This window comes from Tasmannia lanceolata, unplaced genomic scaffold, assembly GCF_043159265.1.
Source record: "Tasmannia lanceolata isolate RefF3 unplaced genomic scaffold, GAP_Taslan_0.1 ptg000037l, whole genome shotgun sequence".
NCBI lineage: Eukaryota > Viridiplantae > Streptophyta > Magnoliopsida > Canellales > Winteraceae > Tasmannia > Tasmannia lanceolata.
In genome coordinates, this window is record NW_027518714.1 from 1,135,721 (window position 1) to 1,151,650 (window position 15,930).

The 15,930-nt window shown below is 38.6% G+C and overlaps 1 protein-coding gene across 1 annotated transcript; it reads left to right on the forward strand.

Annotated features, from left to right (window-relative positions):
• Positions 1 to 869: 869 nt before the first annotated feature.
• Positions 870 to 14,367, forward strand: LOC143862606 (fiber). The gene is made up of 3 exons (XM_077373668.1): positions 870 to 1,033; positions 13,661 to 13,743; positions 14,041 to 14,367. The coding sequence occupies exons 1-3, from the start codon at positions 955 to 957 to the stop codon at positions 14,074 to 14,076; spliced, it is 198 nt and encodes a 65-aa protein (XP_077229783.1). The 5' UTR covers positions 870 to 954; the 3' UTR covers positions 14,077 to 14,367.
• Positions 14,368 to 15,930: the final 1,563 nt, after the last annotated feature.

Genomic DNA, 15,930 nt, shown 5'->3' on the forward strand with positions numbered 1-15,930 from the left:
TAAAAGAGACAAAAAGTAATCCTATGTGGCTACTCTCTCATGCAAGAGCCATTCTGAGAAATGCCTTCTGCGATGGTCCCTAGCAAATCCCTTAAAGTTGTGGGTAAAAGTTGCCCTTAGTAGCCTAAAGAAGTTCCCAAATAGAGAATGAGTTCCCAAAAGGGAAATGATATCAGCACAACCATGTTTTGATATCGGCACTAGCTCATTTTGTCTTTTATTGTTTAAAGATATGTCAAACTAAAGGTTATTACATTTTCTTGAAAGCTCTGAGAAGCCAATTAAAAAAGAAAGACAAGCTGGGTTTGTGCAATTATTAAAACATGGTTGTGGTGGATATCATTTCCATCTTTCTTGTGGGGCCCAGGTGCATGGTATCACCGCTCATTCCTCTACTTTCCTTCTCTTCCATATTACCTTCCTTCTACCTACACATTATACATTATACATGGTACAATTTGTGTATGTACGTAGCCCGATCAATTGGTGGGGCCGTCACTGGCGGTTTATAACCCAAAATTCAGACTCATCGAACAATCCTAACCTATGTTAGCAAAACTTTTCATTTTTTTAAAGAATAATTCTGACCGTTCAATTGATATATAGCTTTATATAGAGTAGACTCACCATTGGTTGTAGCCATCCAAAGATTATACTTGCAATCCTGGCACAAAGATTCCTGGTCAGACGAGACCACATCTGAAGCTCATTGAGACCACCTTTCGTTTCCAGGCTATGTCAATGGACCCACTTGATCGGACGGTCCGGACTCAACATCATGGATGGGGGGCATACACTGAGTTACAGCATACTGCTACGCTCAGGATCAGTTCGCGTATGTTAAAGAGAAACACTTTCGGCGCATGTTAACAAAAACCGTGGAATCTATATGCAATATTACAGACGGAGGTCAAAAGGGGAAGATTAAAGGAGATCAGAAGGAAAGAGGGAGAGATGGGCGTGATGGAGAAGCTGAAGATGTTCGTGGTACAAGAGCCTGTCGTGGCAGCTTCCTGCTTAATCGCTGGTGTAGGTTAGTCATCAAATCCTTCTTTCTTTGTTTTCTTCGCATGGTTTCTACTTTTCGTGGAATTTTTTTTGGAAATACCCAACAAAACCCTAGAAGATCACTGGCGTTGTTTTGTTTGTGAACTTCATGTTATTGTTTTGACTGCGATTGAATAGAATTGTGTGATTTTCTCTTTTTGTGTCGACATCGTTTGAATGTTGTGAGGATTAGGGTTTTTTTTTTTTTTTTTTTTCCTCTTTAATTGGGAACATTTTCTTGAAGGAGTGTAATTATTTGAGGCGCTTGACGTTGGAAGATGGCTTTTGGGGAACTATTTTTTTTAGGGTTTTCGAAGGACAAGCTAGAGAATTTTCAGGTGTATGTTTGTTATGCGGGCGAGGAATTTGGGGCTCCCTGCAACCTCTGTTTTTGGCATTCAGAAAATGTAGCAACGTCAATACAAATGTACATTTTTTTTTACCAGAGATCATTGGAATTTCGGTGACTGGTGGGATTATAAGGTGTTCCTGGCCTGGTGGCATAAGCCCTTATGTACTTAAATTTATGGACAAAAATATGTTAGTTGGACTAGAAATGTTAGAAAAGAAACAAAATGTACATGTGATCAACATATATGGTGTTCTATATAACCACCCCTCCCAACACTTTCTGTGACCTTTTGCTTCCGTGATAGCTCTGCAACAACAATACAGAACATTTATCTGTCTCTTTCAGAAAACTCGGTTGATGTTTGGTTTGGAAGAAGGAATCAGTTGTTTCCCACCAAAGATAGGAAGAAGGTGTATCCACATTTTTAGTCTCTCGCATCAATTTTATTTTTTCAGAATGAGGAGGGCTGTGAGGGATATCCACACACAATCCTATAAATCATAACAGCACACCTACGTCTGAATGAGAAAAAAATGATTTCTCTTCTGTTTTAATCTCTTGTAATCTGTTAGTTCTCCATATGTCATAATCTCTTGTACTCTGTTACTTACAATTTTTGCTTTCAACTTTCAACTTTCAACTTTCAACTTTCTTAGCAAATAACAGAGGAAAAGTGATCGGTTTCTGTTAGTGATTTTGGATTTTCAAAATCATGTATTTTGCATGTTTTAGTGTTTTGGAAAATGTTTTATCAAATGCGTTTGGGAAAAAGAAAAAGTTTTCTTGGAAAGATTTGCTTTTACAAAAGGATGTAGAAGTGTAGTTGAAAAGATAGTCCCGTACCGGATGAGAGAAAGGAAAGAGAAGGGCTTATAAAGCACTACACTTCTCTAATACTTATTGATTGCACATTGGGTTGAACCCATGGTTGGACCCGCAGGACGGTGCAACGCACCGTTCGCACACGCGAGCGCGCGGCGTGGGCAATGGGCTATAGGGCGCATAGTGGCGCTTTATTGGCGCTTTTTTAGGCGCACTTTGCACTTCGCACGTACGCGAGGAGCGATTGGAGCCTTTAATTTTTTCAGATTTGATCTGCACCGTCGGATCAAGATGAAGGTGGACCGGTCGGATGGGTGGGTCAAATGGTTCGTAGGCCCATCAAGCCGAATGGTTCGGTTGGGTTGGGCTTCGGTTCGGGCCTAATGGTTGGCCCAACGGGCCTATAACTCCAACGGTCAAAGAGTGTGATCAAATGGGTTGTGTCCCTTCCCCCAACGGTCAAGTGCCAAGGGGGTGCGATCCACACCATAGATGATTGATCTAACGATGACTGGGTTGGAGAGAGGTTTTACTCAAACCAACAGTCACCTCTAGGATCGATCAGGACCGTTCAATATCAATGGGTGCGATCTAACGGTCAGATTTCAAACATTCTGGAAAGGTGCCCTGTAGAGGTGTTTTTCACACTGAAAAGACACCAGGTGGTCTACAAAATGTGCAGAATTCAGTCATTTCATAATAGGAAAACGAATTGGCAATTCTGACAGACTTTACACTCTCTTCTACACTCCTACAAAATCCCCAAGTATTTCTACATACTGTTTTTCTTTTGTTTACTGTTCTAGATACTGTTTTTCTACAGAAATAGTATCTAAAAATTTCTCCAAGGCTTGAAATTTCGGAAGGGCATTTCGGGTTTGATTCCGCTAGTGCTACGCGTCATCAAACATTAGTAGGGCTTCCGTACTAGGCTTCATTGTATCTTGGAGGCAATTCGCGGATCCCCTTTGCACACTACTAGTGGCGGCGAATCTTGTCTTAAGGAAAGTGATATCGCGCCTTGAAGCAACAAGTTTCTGTTTTCTATCAATAACAGTACTCTCAATTTTTGCCAAGAGTCTTAAGGAAAGTGATATCGCGCCTTGCCAACATCTAATTAGTCAAATTCATTTGCAAGACATCCTTCTTGATGATTCCTTCATTCTCCCTTCAATTATTGACAAACTTCCACCAACTTGGAAAGACTTTAGAAAAAGTCTAAAACACAAGAAAGAGGAAATGTCTATTGAAGACTTGGCTCAATGCCTCAGGATTGAGGAAGAGTCAAGAATCAGAGACAAGAAAGAAGATGAAACTGTATCCTCTAAGATCCATTTGGTGGAAAATGTCAAGAATTCGAACCAACAAGGAAAAGGCAATTGGAAGAGAAACAAACACCCTGAAAAGAAGACTAATAAGAATAAGAAAAGAAAGGGTGCTTGTTTCAACTGTGGCAAACCAGGCAATTACAAGAGTGAGTGCCGATTTCTTAAGGATAAGAAGTCGAGTGCACCAACAGACAAAGAAAAGTTTGTCGCCATGATTTCAGAGGCAAATATGCTTGAAGATGGCAATGATTGGTGGATTGACTCTGGTGCGACGATGCATGTCTGTAAAGACAGGAACCTGTTTTCAACTTATGAAACAGTTGAAGAAGGAAGCGTGTTATACATGGGAAATTCGTCGACAGCAGAAGTCAAAGGGAAGGGCAAGGTGGAACTTGAGTTCACATCCGGCAAGCGACTCACTCTAATCGATGTCTACCATGTACCAGAAGTTAGAAAGAACTTAGTGTCTGGAAGCATTCTCAACAAGAATGGCTTCAAACTTGTATTTGAATCTGACAAGTTCATTCTTTCTAAGGGGGGTACTTTTGTTGGGAAGGGATATATGTATGAAGGAATGTTTAAACTTAATATCAATAAAGTGAATGTCTTTGCTTATATTTTGGATTCTTCTTTATCTTTATGGCATAATCGTTTAGGACATATAAATACTAGGAAAATGAATGATATGGTTAAGTTAACCTTAATTCCTAAATATGAAAATGACTTAGTAGATAGATGTAAAACATGCATGCAAACCAAGATAATCACTAAGTCATTTCCTAAAGTAGATAGAACTTCTAACTTGTTAGATGTAATTCATAGTGATGTATGTGACATACATAGTGTTCCCAGAAAGGGAGGTAAAAAGTACTTTGTTACATTTATTGATGATTATTCTAAGTACTGTTATGTTTATCTACTTAGTCATAGAGATGAGGTTTTAGAAAAATTTAAAATTTATAAAACTGAAGTCGAAAACCAATGTATAACAAGCATTAAATGTCTAAGATCAGATAGAGGTGGTGAATATAACTTTCTTCATTTCTGTGAATCAGTAGGTATAGTCCATGAAACTTCTGCCCCTTATACACCACAACAAAATGGTGTAGCAGAAAGGAAGAATATGACACTTACTGAAATGATTAATGCTATGCTTGTTAATTCTGGTTTAAATAAGAGTTTTTCGGGTGAAGCCTTACTTACGGCTTGTCACATTTTGAATAGGGTACGTAGTAAGAAATCTAATATAACCTCTTATGAATTGTGGAAGAAAAGGAAACCAAACTTAAGTTACCTTAAAGTTTGGGGTTGTAGATCTATAGTTAAAGTCCCTAAATATAAGTTAAGGAAATTAGGTGAAAAGGGTATTGAGTGTATCTTTTTGTGATGTGTTAGTCACAGTAAGGTCTATAGGTTCTTAGTTATAGAATCTAATGATTTCATAGATGTCAATACCATAATTGAGTCTAGAGATGCCATTTTCTATGAAAATAGGTTCACTTCAATTCCTAAAGAAATTGAACCTACAACTTCTGTAGATCATCCTTTAGAATCTCAAACAGAAGTTGGTGAACCTAGTGTACAACCTAGTAAAATAAGAAGAAGTTAAAGAGATAGAAGGGATAGGAGTTTTGGCCCTGACTTTGTAACCTACCTGGTAGAAGGTTCAAGAGAAAAACTCCAAGGTTCTGTCTTGTTAAACTTAAGTATAGAAAGTGACCCTCAAACCTATGGAGAAGCCATAAAGTCACAAGATGCTGCTTTTTGGAAAGAATCAATTAATGACGAAATGGATTCTATCATGGGTAATAAAACTTGGATTTTGGTTGATCTACCACCTGGGTCTAAACCTATAGGATGTAAATGGATCTTCAAGAAGAATATCAAAGTAGATGGGACCATAGAAAAGTTTAAGGCAAGATTAATTGCCAAAGGGTTTACTCAAAAACCCGGTATTGATTACTTTGACACATATGCACCAGTTGCTAGAATATCTACCATTAGAGTGTTGATTGTCCTTGCTTCGATATACAAACTTCACATTCACCAGATGGATGTTAAAACCGCATTCTTAAATGGTGAACTTGATGAACAAGTGTATCTGGAACAACTTGAGGGATTTATTCTGCCAGGCCAAGAGCATAAAGTATGTAAGCTTATCAAATCTTTGCATGAGCTTAAGCAAGCCCCTAAACAATGGCATGAAAGATTTGATAAAGTCTTAGTGTCAAATGGTTATAAGATACATGACTCAGATAAATGTATTTACAGTAAATTTAAGGGTGGCAAAGATGTTATTTGTTTATATGTTGATGACATGTTAATTTTTAGTACCGATATTGAAAGCATTCAAAGTACTAAATCATTTCTTTCTCAAAACTTTGATATGAAAGATATGGGTGAAGCTGATGTGATTTTGGGTATTAGAATCATAAGACAGGATAATGGTCTTATTCTAACACAATCACATTATATTGAGAAAGTTCTCAAAAAGTTTAACCATTTTGAATGTTCACCCATTTTAACACCTTTTGACCCAAATATAAAGTTGTATCTTAATACTGGATGGACTATTTCTCAACTAGGGTATGCTAGTGTAATTGGTAGTCTTATGTATGCTATGACTTGTACTAGGCCAGACATAGCATTTGTTGTAGGTAAACTTAGTAGGTTTACCAGTAATCCTAGTTTTTCTCATTGGAATGCAGTCTATAGAGTTTTAAAATATTTAAAGAATACTATAGACTATGGTTTATGTTATAGTGAGTATCCAACTGTAATAGAAGGATACACTGATGCTAGTTGGATAACTGAGCGTATAGACCATTTATCTATCAGTGAGTGGATTTTCACCCTTGGTGGGGGAACAGTCTCCTGGGCCTCTAAGAAACAGACATGCATAACAACTTCAACTATGGAAGCAGAGTTTATAGCTCTGGCAGCATGCTGTAAAGAGGCGGAATGACTTCGGAATTTGTTATTGGAAATTCTGTTATGGTCTAAACCAATGCCATCGATTTATGTCCATTGTGATAGTCAGGCCACACTATCAAGGGCATATAATCATGTTTATAATGGTAAGTCCAGACATATAGGACTTAGACATAGTACTATAAGAGAGTTATTTACTATTGGAGTAGTAACTATTGATTTTGTGAGATCGAGCCAAAACTTGGCTGATTCATTCACTAAAGCTCTTGCAAGAGATCCGGTGTGTAAAACATCATTAGGGATGGGGTTAAAGCCATTAACCAATAGTCACCAATGATGGAACCTTAACTCAACACTTGAATAAACATCAAGTCTTGAGTTCAATGAGTCCAAGTACATCATATGGAGTGATTGCAAGCACTATAATCTGTATTATTTGCCATTCCAAGGTAAAGTGCTTGGTACCTGTAATGTTTAAAAGGAGAAGGCTGAGTATTTAAACTCTTAATAGGCTTATAATATAGTGTTGGAGTGTTTTAGTTACAGGGGCACTCTTGATAAGCCTACCTATGTGAGTGTGGGAATGGTGCCGCTTCCTACGAGACCTGGCTAGTCTCTAGAGCGCTCATGAAACCTATACACAAGGCCAGTACATGTGTCGGTTTTAGAAATTGCCCAAAGAGGTGAAATCTTGTGTGTGAGACGTATCCCGTTAACCAAATAGAATAGCTAGTTCAAAGATACGTCTACTATGCAATTCTGGTTAACTTTGATGTGTCCTCACTAAGTGAAGGTTCAAATCGAGAGTGCATAAGATTTCGAAGCCTGTTGAGAAAATTTTCTTTGATTTTGAAAATGGTGGGGGATTGTTAGTGATTTTGGATTTTCAAAATCATGTATTTTGCATGTTTTAGTGTTTTGGAAAATGTTTTATCAAATGCATTTGGGAAAAAGAAAATGTTTTCTTGGAAAGATTTGCTTTTATAAAAGGATGTAGAAGTGTTGTTGAAAAGATAGTCCCGTACCGGATGAGAGAAAGGAAAGAGAAGGGCTTATAAAGCACTACACTTCTCTAATACTTATTGATTGCACATTGGGTTGAACCCATGGTTGGACCTGCGGGACGGTGCAACGCACCGTTCGCACACGCGCACGCGCGGCGTGGGCAATGGGTTATAGGGCGCATAGTGGCGCTTTATTGGCATTTTTTTAGGCGCATTTTGCACTTCGCACGTACGCAACGTCGCGAGGAGCGATTGGAGCCTTTAATTTTTTCAGATTTGATCTGCACCGTTGGATCAAGATGAAGGTGGACCGGTCGGATGGGTGGGTCAAATGGTTCGTAGGCCCATCAAGCCGAATGGTTCGGTTGGGTTGGGCTTCGGTTCGGGCCTAATGGTTGGCCCAACGGGCCCATAACTCCAACGGTCAAAGAGTGTGATCAAATGGGTTGTGTCCCTTCCCCCAACGGTCAAGTGCCAAGGGGGTGCGATCCACACCATAGATGGTTGATCTAACGATGACTGGGTTGGAGAGAGGTTTTACTCAAACCAACAGTCACCTCTAGGATCGATCAGGACCGTTCAATATCAATGGGTGCGATCTAACGGTCAGATTTCAAACATTCTGGAAAGGTGCCCTGTAGAGGTGTTTTTCACACTGAAAAGACACCAGGTGGTCTACAAAATGTGCAGAATTCAGTCATTTCATAATAGGAAAACGAATTGGCAATTCTGACAGACTTTACACTCTCTTCTACACTCCTACAAAATCCCCAAGTATTTCTACATACTGTTTTTCTGCAGAAACAATATCTAGAAATTTCTCTAAGGCTTGAAATTTCGGAAGGGCATTTCGGGTTTGATTCCGCTAGTGCTACGCGTCATCAAACATTAGTAGGGCTTCCCTACTAGGCTTCATTGTATCTTGGAGGCAATTCGCGGATCCCCTTTGCACACTACTAGTGGGGGCGAATCTTGTCTTAAGGAAAGTGATATCACGCCTTGAAGCAACAAGTTTCTGTTTTCTATCAATAACAATACTCTCAATTTTTTCCAACAATTTCCCTACCACAGCCATGTTTGCTACCAGGCTTATGCCCACCGACCTTGACTTTGACAGCACAATTTCAAACTCAATCCCAGCCGGCAGTACCAATCACCCTGGTTTGGGATAATTTTTGTGTGACAGACCGTCCCTGTTGACTGTGGGGGCTGAGATTGGGTTTGCACTTGCATTATTGAGGTCTAGGTTGGTGGGCATAGGCACGCTAGCAGGCGCAGGCACGGTTGTTTTTGTACGGACATCAGATCATTTTCCTCTTCCGTTTGCTAAGAAAGTTCAAAACGCACTGGTTAGTAACAGAGTGTAAGTGACTACGATAAGGTTTCTGATTTGTTTTTTCATGCTGAGTGGGTGTAAATAAACAGACAAAACCTTAGAGAAAATAAATAAGAGAGACAAAGAGGAAGAGGAGTCACCTTCTTCTCGCTCGTCGAAGGTGGAACAACTAAGTAGGGGTGTTGTTAGAATTTATACTGTTGGCATGGATAACCCATTCTCGAGAAAATATGATAGACGTGAGGGAGACAGAGAAAGTGCAACACCTTCTAATCATTGACAAAGTTTTATGATACAAATTGATATTTGTTTGATGGGGATCATAGATGTCAGTTGCAGACTTATTCTAGGCGGGGCGGCACTTAGAGGTCCCATAAGGGTTTTTTTTTGGTATTTTTACTGTCTGGAGGGAGGGATATTTTGGAGATTTTATGGGATTATTAGGGTTATTTTGGCCTTTTAGGAATTTTAGGGCATTTTAGTCTTTTATGATTGTCAGTTGCCTATATATAGGCTAATTTATGACTTTTTTGATTAGTTTTTATGATTAATTGATTGATTACTGACTTTGAATTCTCCTCTCCCGTTTAATTTCTTCTCGACTTCTTCTTCTTCTTCTTCTTCTTCTGTTCTCTGCCTAGCCTACATCACCGTTCTGCATCATCATTGTGCTGCTGTCACGAAAACAATAAGCCGCCGAACCCCATATATGTTATGTGATATTTTCCATCTTTTTTTGTCAAACAAACTCGGCGCATGTTATCAAAGAACTCAAAATATATATGTAGTCAAATGAGATCACCATCAAAAGGAGTGAGAGGAATTATAAGAATAAAAAGCAACATATGAAGGGAAAATGGGGAAAGGAGAAGGGGAAAAGGAGTCCCAGAGGAGAGAACTAAAGATGGGGGTGATGGAGAAGCTGAAGATCTTTGTCGTTCAAGAGCCTGTCATTGTAGATTCTTGCCTCATTGTTTTAGTAGGTAAGTTTCGATTTGTCTATTGATTGCTAGCTTTGATGATTCTTTTCTTTGTTTTTTGGCATTATTTCTACTTTTACTTAAAAAATTGCAAGATATTTAACCAAACCCTAGAAATTCACTCTTGTTGTTTTGTTGCCTTTATGTTGTGGAATATCAATTGAATGTGATCAAATGATGTATTTTTGTGTGAAGATTGGGTTTTGGCATGTTATGTGCAACTGAAGAGATTAATTTTTTTTTGTTTTTGTTTTTGAATGGTTAACTGAAGAGATTGATGTACAAGAGTTCTATGATTTTATCTTTTTTGTGTTGACATAGTTTGTTGCGATGAGTAGTCCTCTTTATTCTTTGATTGAAAATATTTTCTTGAAAGATGGGTTTTAGGGAGCTGAAGGAAGACTTCTCGAAAGAAACAATTGAGGCATTTAGGAGTTTAGGGGTCCCTGCGACTTATCTATTTTTTTGACATTCGGACAAAGTCACAACGTAAAGAGACTTGCACTTTTATTACCAAAGAGTGGAGTTCATCCATAGCCTTCTAGCATGTTAGAAAGCCAGCTAATTCAGTAGCCGATAGAATGGCTCGGGAGACTGTCTTCGTTTTTTTATTATTTTCTTCCCCCTTGAAGGGTCGCTTTTTTTATTCCGCTTCTTCCCTCCCCCCATTCCTGACCATCTCGGTTGTGTGTGTCGATATTCTTTCCTTATATCTTTAATATATTTTTTCACCATTCAAAAAAAAAAAAAAAACCAAATATTGGAGTTTTGGTGAATGGTTCCTGGTGGCATAAAGCTCTTATGTATCTGAATTTATGGAGAAAAGTGAATATGTTTTCACTTTGTAGAAGGTGAAGTAGTAGGGTTGCAATTGCATCAGGAAGGTGGAATCGAGTCTAGGACACAAGCCAAAATCAACAGAAATTTCTCAGGTTTGGTAAGTTCTTGATGCTTCAAAACAATTGAAGGATAGAAGTCCTGAACTGCTGATGGTGTTTGGTGTAGGTTCTAAAAGGTTTGTTTCAGTTCCTCAAATGGAGGTTTTTTTCAGTTCCTCAAGTGGAGGGTGGTGGAAGAATTTCAACGGGGCAAGACCAAAGCTTGGGTTTGTCATTCTCTTGTGGGGGATAACAAAATAGGGTTGAGACTTGAGACTTGAGAGTAGGATGGAAGGGGAGTAAGGGAGGAGAGTGGCATGTGCAGTAATGGAGAATGGACAGATTGTTGATTTGGCTGGTATGGGGTAATAGCTGGTTTGAAAGCAAAAATGGCAAGACTGTTTTTTTTTTTTTTTTGAATGGTAAAAATGGCTAGACTATTACAAGGGAGGTATCTTGAAGATTCAAAGATTCTTGTGTTTGGGAGGGCTTATTGCTCCCATGGAGTTGGCAGAAGCTATAATAAATGGGTGAATACATTGGTAAGTGGTATTTGTGGTGGCAAAATAGTCATTAAAAAGGTACATTAGGGAATCCATTAGGTATTCTCGTTGTCTTGAAGAGGGTGAGAAATGATTTCTAGTTATCTGGTTCATACATTTTTGTTTTGAATGGTTATCTGGTTCTTACATTGATTAGCAAATAATAGTAGAGTTCTTAAAAGTGAAGTGAAAGGTAGTAGAAGTGTGTGTTAGCAAGACACTTGCTCTTAATTAGTGGTATGTTTCTTTTGTAGGTGATTATTTTTTCCAAAGAAATATTTTCCCTTTTGTTAATGCCAAAGGAGTGTATTTAAAATTTGAAGTTGAACACCCCCAAAATTGAAAATTCTTTTCTATTCATTGCCCTACCAGCTACTGCTAATTAGATTTTCCAAGCTGAACCCATGGAATGATGTCTACCCTCAAAAGTGTGGGCGTTTTTTTTCTCCCTATAACTCCCATATCATGAAAAAAGGAATCCTTTCCCAGGAAGCCGCCCCCAAGTGGGCCAAGCCAACTGAGGCACCATCCCTCCAATAAGCTTGTAATGGAATCCAAGAGAACCCAACTCACATCAAACCAGCTGAAACCTGATACCATCTCTCTGTCACCACTTTACAATGAATTTAGAAGTGGTCAACAATTCTTCCCCTTCCATGGACATTGCACCATTATTCGCCATCTATAACTTAGGCCTTTTAAGTCTATCTGCCATGTTGATCTTTTTACGCATCATAGTCCAAGAAAAAGTTTGAATTTTGTTTGAAACATGAGAGAACCACACCTTCCACCAAGAGAAAAATGCTGGAATAGGAGGAGAAAGGTGACTGAAAAGGATCTAACCGAAAGCTCACCCCTAGGACCTGAGGGCCCATACCCTACAGTCCAACAATACCTATAAAATCCTCAAGGATACAAAAGACGGTTAACCAGGCAATCAAATGTAGGTTCCTTAATGTTTCTGAAAACCATCCACTCTATGGTACACTCCCTCCCACCCGGTCAATATAGTGAAAAATACTCAGATTCTTATCTCTTAACAATCCTAAAGAGGTTTCGAAAATCTTGGGACAACGAAATTTCACCTAACCAAGTATCCAATCACAACCTCAACATTTCCCATCCTCACCCGAAACCTAACTCCTTGGGTAAAATACTCAAGACCAACTTCCAAGCTCTCTAAGCTCTCTGAGCCCCGGCCCTTACCTCACCTCATGTCCCATCCACCCATTCTCTCCCCATATTCCCCTTTAATAACTTTCCTCCAGGGGTTGAGCCTCTAGCTCAGCTGGTAAAGACTATGTCTCTCTCACCCTGAGGTCAGGGGTTCGATAAAAAAAACACGTCGCTTTTCTCTCCGAACTGCCAAAGCCATTTGCCCATTAATGCCTACTTCCGAGACGCAAGGTTGCCAATGCCCAGTCTTGTTTGGATTTGACGCTCGTCTTGACAAAGTTGCGAGTTTACCTTTGTACATCATGTTTCTAGGTGACTGATTTTTACACTTTTTTTTTGATAAATCTGTAAGTTGGTGTCACTTGCACTCACGAGTTAGGCTCAAAAGCTTGAATTGGTATTTGTGTAATCGTGAATAATCATAATTGAGAAGGGCTTAAGTTTTACCAATAAAAAACTCACTACAAGCGTAGGTTGGTCTGGTTTCTGCTCCTTCAAGCTTTTCTCATTGTCCTGAAACTCTTCAAAACCTATATCTAAGAGTTCATTTTGGCAGGAGTTATCTCACTGCTCTCCTTTCCACTGCCACCTAGTTTAACTACCTTTTAACACTTCCTAGGTGGGATCTATGGGAGTAATCTCCCTAAATATCTCAACCACCTACTGACTGACATCAAGTTAACTATTTGACTAATGTTGCATAAATCAAAACTTCCTTCCCATTAACGCATGTCATGCAAACGGTAAACCACGATAAAAACACAATTACAAAATTATGTGACGTAGTTATACAATAAAGATTCATGCATGTGGTGTGTTACTTTCTGTGGAGAGAAAAATTTGTCCTGCAATGGAAGCTGTGAAATCAAAGGCTGTAATTTATTCACTCTATCAAGTGCTGATGGCCACATGACCCAACATATGGTGACCCCAGTTTTCTGGTTATGTAGTATAGATTTTCTTCTTGTTACGTATGTTCTTTTATTTTTATTATTTTGATTTTTGTCAATGTAACATGTATGCTGATTCTTATACTTAGTTTTGCAATGTTGAAAATAATCAGAAAACTGTAGAATCTGGATGTTCACAAACAAATTAGAAGAAAAAATATTTTTGCCCCACAATTGACTTTTTTCAAAACAAGATAAAGTACCATGCATCTTTAGCTGTTAGAATGATTTACTAGACAAGTTTCATTTGTTTCTGTTGCAAGATACTTACGTCGGGTGTCATCTGATATTATCTTTTTGTTTGCGTATTCCAGGCCTCTTCCTTCCAGCCGTGGTCAGGCCTATATTGGATTCCTTGGAAACATCCAAGCAAGTTCCACAACCAGTCTTAAGTGATGTATGTAATAATGCATTTGCTTATTTTGTTTAACCATCTTCGTTTCTCTTCATTCTCACCCTAATTTAAACTCGTTATATTTTTCTCGTCTTGCTGGCTCTTGAGAACTACTTTAATAATACTTCATCGCTCGTGACTTGAACTTGTAAATCTGTCTTCAACTATCCACGTGATTTTTACATGCACCCATGCCATGTAGGGTGTTCCTTTGAAATTCAGCAGTGATTGTTGCTAAGTATTTGCTGGAAATGGGTTTACTTGTTTGTATATCATTTTTTGTACTTGTTTACATTGCAGGTAGTTGCTGGTATGACTGGTAAAAAACAGGAATGATTTGGGTCAGTGATGGTTCCGTTACTGAGCTCTTTGGTTTCATTGTCTCTATGACGAGTTCCAATTTTTAGGATACAAACTTCTCATGGGCATGAACAATCTCAATTTATAATCTGTAGAATCATATGAAATGAATGCAGACTAGGAACCCTGTTTCCTGCCATGACTATATATGGGTCTTTTTGTCAGCAGCCTGATGAAATTCTGCCACCTTGTTGGTACTGTGTGTTGAAAGTTTACATGATAAAAGTTCTTTCTATTGAATAAAGGTGCACAGCTCGGATGATCCTATCCTCTTGATTGTCGTTGAGTATAAAATAATTGGCTATTTTTATTTTAACTGCAAAGTTGCTGTTGTGAAAAGCTAAAATTCATGGTTCGTTGGGCGAGTTTTGGAGAGTCTTGCGAATACAAAAATGTTGGTGTTCCTCTATAGCTATACGTATGTGGGCAGTTGTGCATGAGCTCCAAACTTTCGACATTTCACCTTGGATGGCACCATAACTTTTAAAGTCCCATTGATACGTGTTGTAACACTTGGGATTGGTTGCTTGCAGTTCAAACAAATGGGCATTGGTCCATGTTTAAGTGGATATAAGTCCTTCAGTTGGATGGTTAAAGATTAGGACTATAATCCATCTTTACAGTTTCAATGAACAGTTCATGTTTGCTACAGATAGGAATCTATAATGACAGATAAGTTTCTGATGTAAGATGTGCATAAGAGACTTCATGCACTCCGATTGAAATGTTTCAATTAAAGTCACTCTTAAGCTCTTTACTAAAAGACACTTATTAGGACCCACTTCTACGTCGTGGATGTGATTGGATCTGTTGATCTGAATGACAACCATGTTTATGGCCAAATATGTTGATAAAACTTCGATCAGATGATCCTTAGCCCTTGATCCATCAAACCTCATTTAGGGTTCAGCCAAGTATAACAGTTAATTTCTGAATTCCTAATCTGTTTGGGTTGACGGTGTGTTCCTCATGATGTTTTACAAATTCAACGATGTTAATCCAGCTATCATCAGTGATCAAATGTGACTAGCACTGACTTTGGCCACCGGAAAACTGATCCAAAACATAATCTCCAATGCCGTATTGGGTGGGTGGAGATACTCCAATCGGCTCCGGTTTTACTCAGTTGCCCATGATGGCTTTCTGTGATGATGGCATTCCCTTGTTTGGCAGAAAATTCCCCTAAACAAATGGAGGGGTGAAGGATTATTGGGGATAAAATGGGGTTAAATCCCTTGTACTTTTCCTTAGTGGGGACTAAAAATAGAACATGCATTAAATCTGGGTTTATTACCTGTACCTTCAGTGATAAAATGAAAATCTAAATAAAGGTAGGTGCAGAGCACCAAAACAAGTGGGTTGGCAGTATCATTTATCTCTTTAAGTGCATGGAATTTATCTTTTCCGAGAAATGATAAAGAGGGACGGTTTTATGGAAGTTCATGGGTACGTGGGAGGAATGGCCGCAGATCGATGAAATTAAACGCCCTAATCACCAAAACCTAAAAATGTCTCATTACTAATTCCTCCGTCGATCTCTTTCCTCTCTCTCTCTGCATTTACACCATATAACATCCACACTCCCTTCTCATTAACTTCATCAAACAAAACAAATCTCTTTTTTCCATCATTTCTCTTCACGAAAACATGGTTTGATTTTCCATTGATGAAATCACGAAAGCAATCTTGAAATGAATACATACATCTTTGAACCGAGACATTTTGGATTTTGAGAATTGATTTTGAGTCAGTTTTTTACACACATTGGATTCTCAAAATCCAAAACCAACTTGGCCTTAGCTCTTCATAAAAACGGTAGTTTTTTTTATG

Coding starts and splice junctions, on each gene's coding strand:
- LOC143862606 (XM_077373668.1), top strand. CDS start 955: ATGGGCGTGATGGAGAAGCTGAAGATGTTCGTGGTACAAGAGCCTGTC. Junction 1,034..13,660: donor CTGCTTAATCGCTGGTGTAG/GTTAGTCATCAA, acceptor TGCGTATTCCAG/GCCTCTTCCTTCCAGCCGTG. Junction 13,744..14,040: donor CACAACCAGTCTTAAGTGAT/GTATGTAATAAT, acceptor TTTACATTGCAG/GTAGTTGCTGGTATGACTGG.